The sequence below is a fragment of the Acromyrmex echinatior genome, chromosome 6 (genome assembly GCF_024713525.1).
Source record: "Acromyrmex echinatior isolate Ae372 chromosome 6, ASM2471352v2, whole genome shotgun sequence".
NCBI lineage: Eukaryota > Metazoa > Arthropoda > Insecta > Hymenoptera > Formicidae > Acromyrmex > Acromyrmex echinatior.
This window is the reverse complement of record NC_141857.1, coordinates 14,109,655-14,118,505: the sequence shown is the minus strand read 5'-3', so window position 1 is coordinate 14,118,505 and position 8,851 is coordinate 14,109,655. Positions and strand designations below refer to the sequence as shown.

Below are 8,851 nucleotides of genomic sequence, written 5' to 3'. Positions count from 1 at the left end.
CCATCAAGGAATACGGAGGCATTCCTGCCGACGCCGATCCTTGTATATTCCGAGTAAATCGAGGAGGAATCACACTTTTAATTGCCGTATATGTCGACGACATCATGATCGTCTCCGACAGCATCAAGGAGATCCGTAACTTCAAACAATTTTTGGCTCAGAAGTTCGACATTAAGGATCAAGGTGAGATTGGATACTGCATAGGACTGGAGTTCAATCGAGACAACGGAGGTATATTCGCCAAAAAGGTTACATCTTAGACATCCTGAAAAAATTCGGGATGGCCGACTCGAAATCTGTGTCAACGCCTATGAACATTGGAGTTAAACTGACTCACCCTGAGGGCGCCATGGAGAAGAAATATGCCGAGTTGCCCTACCGTGAACTGGTGGGTGCTTTGATGTATTTGGCCACTGCAACGAGGCCCGATATTGCACATGCCGTGAGTTTCCTGAGCCAGTTCCTAACCAACTACAGACAAGAACACTGGACCGCTGCAAAACGTGTTTTACGTTACTTGAGAGGGACACCGGACATCGGGATTACCTACGGATGTGGCGGAAGCTCAATCATCGGTTTCTCAGATTCTGACTGGGGAAACTGCCTCACAGACAGACGGTCGTACACCGGATATATATTCATGTACAACGGAGGTGTTGTATCCTGGGAGTCGAGGAAGCAAAGGACAGTGGCTTTATCTTCGACAGAAGCCGAATATATGACTCTCACCGAAGCCTCTAAAGAAGCCATTCATCTAAAAGGACTGCTGAAATTTCTCAATTCACAGGACACGCCAGAGGTCATCGTTTTCAGTGACAATCAAAGAGCGCTGAAACTAGCCGAGAATCCGGTCTTCCACGCTAGGACAAAGCATATCGACACCATTTTGTTCGTGAAGCTATAAATAACGGATCCTTTCAGCTGCGTCTCAACGGAAGAAATGGCTGCAGACGTCCTAACGAAAGGATTATCGAGACCTAAGCACGATAAGTGCCGGAGTTTGATTGGTCTCGGAGAAGCATGAGTAATGGTTCTCCTTTAGTTCGATCGCGTATCGAGGGGAAGTATTGAGAAATCGTTTTAACGATACGCTATCGCTGACCACAGATGGCGCTTCTACCACCGGGATGTTCATCTTTTGCATGCATGATAAAAACAATAACAGTTCGAGTCTTCCCTGCGTCGCGATCCCTCCTCAACATACAGGATATTTGGAAAATAATGATAAATTTTTCGCATAGGGACAGAATGGACTAAACTGAGAAGAAAAGTCCATTTCGCAATAGTTAAGATATTAATTAATAAAAATTGCCGAGAATTGGTCTTCAATCATTTTTACTCAAATACTATCAACTTTACAGAAAAACTGCAAAAGACAAAAATTGTTTATTTTCTTCTCATAGAATTTTAGGAATTTTTTATCAACTTTTTAGTACTGCATTTTCTCATTTTTATCAACATAAGAAAATACGGTGAAAAAAATTTTTTAAAATTCTTAGAGCTCTATGAGAAGAAAATTAACAATTTTCTCTTGCAGTTTTTCTGTAAAGTTGATAGTATTCGAATAAAAAATTATTGAAGACTAATTTTCGATAATTTTTAGCAATTAATCTCTTGTTAATTATTACGAAAATTGCAAAATCATAGAGAACTTTTCTTCTCAGTTTAGTCCATTCTGCCTCTATGCAAAAGATTTACCATTATTTTCCAAATACCCTGTATACATAAAGTTATATATATACATGTGTATGCATATAAATTTATAAGTTATATGTATACATGTGTATGTAATACACTCTACTTTTTTGTTAATTTTATAACTAAACTATTGTTTTATAAAAACTAACATTTTAAAACTATTTTTACGAAAAGCTACATTACCATCCATGTTTCTCTTCGATTCGCCATTATGCAATGTCGCCACATTTTTATTAATAGTATTCTAAGTAATAAATATTTCATAATTTTGAGTTCAGAATCGATTCAACAACATTTTAATGAATGTAATTGTCAAGTTTTCTTTCAAACTTAAATATTCATTATTAACCAAGTAAACCAAGTTATCGTGTAAAATAATAATGTAATTGAAGTATTACCTTCTCTTCTACTAAATAGTATTAAAAACACATTTTTTACAAATAACGTTTTAAACACTTGTTTAAAATTGTTTTTAAAAAAAGATGTTTAATTTAATCCGATGATTGAAACATGTTTTAAACATTTGTTTAAAAAAAAAGTTTTAAACAATCCTGTCCGAGAATGATTAGATGTTGGTGCCTAGAGATGCGGCAAAATGATTAATCCGTCACTGGTCGTTAACTATAGAGGGATAATAGCGAGATACATACAGTATCTGACAAGAAGTAAATTAAATTAAACTAAAGAAAAATACGAGATATTAAAAATTAAAGAAAATCTTGCGAAATAATACGACAAAATAGAGTAGGCCACAGTAAAAAAGAAGGTGGAGAATAGAAATAACAATTATATAATTAATTGAAGTATATATTCTAACTGATTGGAATGGAACAAACAGTGTTCCAGTTTTAATAGTTTTGAAGGCAGTTTGCTGCTGTATTTATAGTAATGTACTTTCACTCTTGTTTTGTTGATTTATTGCTGTTCGAGAGCGAATCAGAGCGAGAGCGCTGATGTGAAATTTTTAAAGTGATGCGGCGTTTGTCTAACAATATTCCTTGCGAATCACATTCGGCGGTTTTCTAGCGGCGGAGCGTCTCCTTGGCGGTGCACTAATAGCGATGCGTTAACTTAGAACGGCGGAAAACTGAGAGCGGCGGAAAACTAAGAATTGCGGAAAACTAAGAGTTGCGGAGAACTAAGAGTTACGGAGGACTAAGAGTTGCGGAGAACTAAGAGTTGCGAAGAACTAAGAGTTGCGGAGAACTAAGAGTTGCGGAGAACTAAGAGTTGCGGAGAACTAAGAGTTTCGAAAAACTAAGAGAGCTATTGCTAATCACTTTTGCCTTTTATACTCTTTGAGAACAAAGGCTTCTTTTTGCATTCGCCTATGAGATTTTTACACATTGAAAATTTTGAGATGATCCTCTGTGTCGGTGACGATTGGCGATTTCGCGCGCAACGGCCAAGCGGCACGCTATTGTCATGCGCGCCCGTTAAATCTGGATTCTTGATTGGAATGAACGCATATTACGCATTTTGCGTCACGCGATCGCGCGTGCGCGACAACCGATCCGAATTGGTTAGCCGTTATAGCGGTTGAAGTTTGCGTACGTGCGACGTGCGGTTTGGCTTGTTGTTTTTTGACTTTATCGACGAGATGATAGCCGAGTTTATGTTTTGGAAACTTCTAAGGACGCTTGAGATCCTTCTAGAAGCTTTCGATTCGTATGTCGCACGAACGCCAAATATGGAAATTATGTACATGTTGGCCGTATCTCGAACAATTGCTTTACCGGTTTCTGTTGATTTATTATTTTAAAGCTGTTTCTTTCGTACTCATACATTTCTTTCTTTAGCCTAGAAATAATCACTCGGGATTTTTGTATCCCTGAACCGAGAAAATGAAGTCCATCAATAGTTTTCTTTATTAATTGAGAATCAATATTTATTTTTTTTTTTTTACTTTTTTTAAAAAATAACTAAATAAACTAAATAAATAACTAAATAACTAAAAAAACTAAATAAATCTACATACATATATATGTAATGTTCTTAAATACTAATAAATTGTAGAACAATCAACAATATATAGTTAATAATAATGATTTTTTTATTGGAGTGTAAAAAAATATTGCAGTAATTGTTTACGCAAAAAACTAGATCACTATTCCCGGGTGAACTTTTTCCTCAATTAAGAAAAAATATTCTATCCAATTTTCTCCAAGTGAAAAAAAAATTTAATCGGCTAAATTTTTCTATTTTGCTAGCAACACGAATCTTACTATAACCTCAAACAATTCATTATAACGTTCCAAATTCAATGAAAATTAATCTTGTCCATACATAAATTAATTTTGTCCATGAGTTACATAATCATTTTGGATCATTTTTGCTTATAATTTTATAGCAGCACGAGTTAACTAATAATTTAATAATTGCAATCAATAAATTAGTGGATTATTGTGGTTATAATTTCTCACTCAACAGTATAAATAATGCAATGCATGTTAAATAATGCAATGTACACACATCAGTGCTCGGAATTAGTTGCCCATTTCGGGCAGATTCCTGAAGTGACCCCCACTACTCGAGACTCGGCGGCCGATTTAAATTTTTTATTATTAACATATGTATATTCTATAATAATATAATAAACAATAATATAGTAAGAAATTATTATAATACTAATTATGACGTAATTACAGTATTATAATAATTGCTTACTATATTATTTCATATTATACGAGGGGTATCCAGAAAATAAGTTCCGTTTTTTTTTACAAATAAAGTTTTTATTGAAAAAATCTAAAATTTACATGGATAATACTTGACAACTTCTAGTCTTTTTCTACATAATTCCCGTCAATCTCAATACATTTTGTATATCTGGAAACAAGCTTCGAAATCCCTTCTGCATAGAAACTTCCCGCCAGTTCTTTAGTCCAGTTAGTTACAGCTGTCTGAACTTCCTCGTCGCTTAAACGACGATTTAGTTAAACGACGATCATTGCGAATCGCATTTTCAATTTTTGTCGTCAACTCATCCGTGATAAGGGAGGGTCTGCCTCTCCCACTTTCGTCTTCAAGCGAATGTCTTCCTGCCTTAAATTCTCGGACCCATCTCCGCACCATAGATTCACTCATCACACTCTCTCCATATACAGAAACAAGCTGTTTGTGAATATCAACCGATTTAAAATCTTGAGCAAAAAGAAACTGAATGATGCCGCGCAAAACAACTCGAGAAGGAATCGGAATGGAGGTGGCGGGACGCGAAGTGGAGGACTCCATTTTGATAACCTCTCCTGACCGTGTTTCACGAGCTACTGACGCCGAACACCGCTCATTCTATTCGGTAGCTTCCCCTCTTCAATGCTGTGTTGCCAGCTCGCTCATACATCGACCTTACTAAACGTATAATACAAACGGAACTTATTTTCTGGATACCCCTCGTATTATTGTATTGGGAGTACAAATTAGTTCGGTCCGTTTTTTTGTGTTCAAAAATGCATTTATTTCAAAACAAAATGAATGAACAGATTAATTAAAGTATTGTTCATCGCTGGCTACTACTTTTTCCCATCTCTCAAGCAATTTTCGAATTCCATCTCGAAAAAAATGACTCATCTTTGGAGGTGATACAATTTTGGAATCAATTTTCGATTTCTGCGAAAGAAATGAACCGGTGACTTACCAAATCGTGCTACATCCTTCGAAACAACCAGTAATCAGAAGGAGCAATGTCCGGAGAATATGGCGGGTGCGGTAAAACATCCCATTTGAGCGTTTCCAAATGTTTTTTTACGACTTTTGCGACATGAGGCCGAGCGTTGTCATGAAGAAAAATAACTTTATCATGTCTTTGCTCGTATTCCGGCCGTTTTCTCGCAATGCAAACGAATCAATTGTAGCCGATACTGAACGCCCGTAATGGAATCGCCATGTTTCAGCAGCTCATAGTAAACAACACCCTTTTGGTCCCACCAGATACAGAGCATGATCTTCGAACCATGAATGTTCGGCTTTGGTATTAATGTTGAGATCGATGGCAACGATTGACCGGGCTTAGCGTACTTTTTCTTCTTGGGGTTGTCATAGAATATCCACTTCTCATCTCCAGTCAATCCGATGCAAAAAAACCTTTTCTTTGTTATGTTTGAAGCTGTTCGCAATTGAAAAATCGCCTTTCAACATTTCTCGGTTTTAGTTTCCTAAGGCACCCAATTTCCTTGTTTTTGAATTATTCCCATGGCTCTCAATCGTGCAGAAACGGCTTGTTGAGTTACTCCCAATGATTCTGCAAACTCCTCTTGCGTTTGACTCTGATCTTCTTCGAGTAATGCCTCTAATTCTTTGTCTTCGAATTTTTTTGGCTGTCCAGAACGAGGCTGTCTTTAACGGTGAAATCTCCAGCCTTGAAACGTTGAAACCATTCCCTACATGATTTATCAGTTGGAACAGTGTCACCATAAACTTCAACAAGCATTCGATGGGCTTCAGCTGCACTTTTCTTCCAATTAAAGCAGAAAATTAGAATCTCCCACAAATGCTGTTTAATTAACACAAAAATTCGACATTTCAAACACAGTAAAGATCAAGATTTTTGTATGAAACTCAAAGCGATATAAACTGAATATTATTAGCAGATGTCTAACCTCTCTGAAAACGCCAAAATCAGCTATCACTATGAACCATTCACAACAGCCGGAACTATCTTTTGGAAAACGGACCGAACTAATTTGTACTCCCAATAGAATATACATATAATATGTTAATAATAAAAAATTTTAATATTAAAATAAAAATCATAGGAAAGAAAATATTTTAATGATATTTGCCGGAAGATATCCTCCCAGCATACTTTTTGTGTCGCGAGGCATTGCGTCACGTGAGCTCGACCGTCGAGTCTCGAGTGGGGGTCGCCTCAGGAATCTGCTCGAAATGGGCAACTAATTCCGAGCACTGACCTACATAATAATTATTTTATGTACTTAGTATGTCCGACAAATATGTCCAAAATTTAAATAAATGAATTATATAAATAATATGAATATAAATATAAATACATTTTTTTTATATTTATCAAGAAACGAACAAATACTTTTCGTTTGATTTGAATGAATATTTTTATGAATACCTACTTTTGATTTCACATTCACTCGCATTCTGCATTATCTGTCTTTACCTTGAGCATAAAATAACGGAAATTTATAAAAATAGTGAAATCGGTAGAGGAATAATATTCAGACTTTAAACTTTATAAGTTCTTTTTTTTAATTACATAAGATTATTCATATGTTTTTGTTGGATCCAATTTTCCAATTAACATTGTACATATAACATTATGTTCGAGAAAACGACATTCGTGTAGGAATAAAAAAAATAATATGCACGTAATAGAATCATTCATTATCATAATTATATTTTTTTCCCGATTCAACTAAAGAATACAGATTTTACAAAGAGAAAATTTAACAATATATTATTAATTACTTAGAATCATCAAAAAGTTAGTTATAGTTAAAAAGCAATTGCTTATTGACGCTTTCTTTTGTAATTTACATTTCGAATATTCATAAAACAATCCTAATATGTTTGTAAATAAATATTTTTGAATGCCCACAGTTTTGAAGGAACATACAAACATAACGTGAAAAATTTGAATAAATACAATTTATAATTCAATTACAAATACTTATCGGGCACATTAATTAGTCAATAATTGCACTGTTACATTTGTATTACTGAGCGAGAAATTATAATGACGTAATGCTACTATTATTAGAGAGTTTGTGTTAATAAAGAAATTTTTATTTTTTATTCTCTTGACAACGTCATGCAAACGTCACTTTCAAAACATGACCACTTGCAGCGTCAGTGCCAAAGTTCAACTCGGCGCGCGGCCTGTTGATAACAGTGATCGGCACGTGGTGCGGTCTAATAATATAATGGAGCGATCTTAAGGAACACACAGAAGTTAACAAGAAATCAAAATAACTTTATTTTGATTCTTAATGTCAAGAAACAGTAAAATTTGGTAACCAAAAGTCGTCATTTTGACTTTCAAGATGTCAAAATAAAATCCTTTTGACTTTCTTTCGACTTGAGGTATGTTCCTTGGGTCGAGAGATTGAAAATCAGCTGTACATTTAATACGAAAGCAATCTTTATTAAAGTTTAACAAAGAAGAAGAAGAATTCTATTACATCTAGCAACTGTCACACACTTTTGTAATTTTATAATATCTTTATAATATTAGGGTACAACTTTGTTTCCGCCGTTTTCCTAAAGATGGCTTTAGCGGTAAGTGAAGTCGAAATAAATAGATCATAGACGTCATACAATAAACTTGGGCATCTGTCAACATAACCCCATAGAAACATTAGTCGATTTGTGTCTGCATCATAAAGTTATTCTCGATTGAAAATGTCGGGTTACGAGCCAAATTCTCGTCATTTGCGGGAGGTTTTAATTTTCTGCTTCAATATATGAAGAAATCTGCGGCTGAGGATCATCGAATGCTCTCAAATATTTATGGTGAGGCCGCTATTAGTGAAAGAACGTGTCGTGAGTGGTTTCAACGCTTCAAGAACGGTGATTTTGACGTCGAAGACCTGCATAGCGGTGGAAGAGAGAAGGTTTTCGAAGATGCAGAATTGGAGGCATTACTTGATCAAGGCTCGTGTCAAAATCAAGAAGAATTGGCACGATCATTGGGAGTGATTCAACAAGTCATTTCAAAACGCCTCAAAGTCATGGGAATGATTCAGAAGCAAGGAAATTGGCTGCCGTACAAGTTGAAGCCGAGAGATGTTGAACGGCGTTTGTTTGCTTGTGAACAGCTGCTTGAAAGGCAAAGATGGATTTCTGCATCGCATTGTGACTGGGGACGAAAAATGGGTTCATTACGATAATCCCAAGCGCAAAAAATCATGGGGAGTTCCCGGCCATTCTTCCATGTCGATGGCCAAACCGAATATTCACGGCTCCAAGGTTATGCTCTGTATTTGGTGGGATCAGCTCGGCGTAGTGTATTATGAGCTGTTAAAACCGACTGAAACAATCAGTATCGAACGCAATTGATGCGTTTGAGCCGAGCATTGAAAGACAAACGGCCGCAATACAACGAGAGACACGATAAAGTGATTTTGCAGCATGACAATGCTCGACCCCATGTTGCGAAAATGGTCAAGACATACTTGGAAATGTT

General features: G+C 35.9%; 1 protein-coding gene across 1 annotated transcript; it reads left to right on the top strand.

Annotated features, from left to right (window-relative positions):
- Positions 1-280: 280 nt before the first annotated feature.
- LOC147909520 (uncharacterized) lies at positions 281-904 on the top strand. Its single transcript, XM_087406815.1, has one exon. The coding sequence runs from the start codon at positions 281-283 to the stop codon at positions 902-904; it is 624 nt and encodes a 207-aa protein (XP_087262941.1).
- Positions 905-8,851: the final 7,947 nt, after the last annotated feature.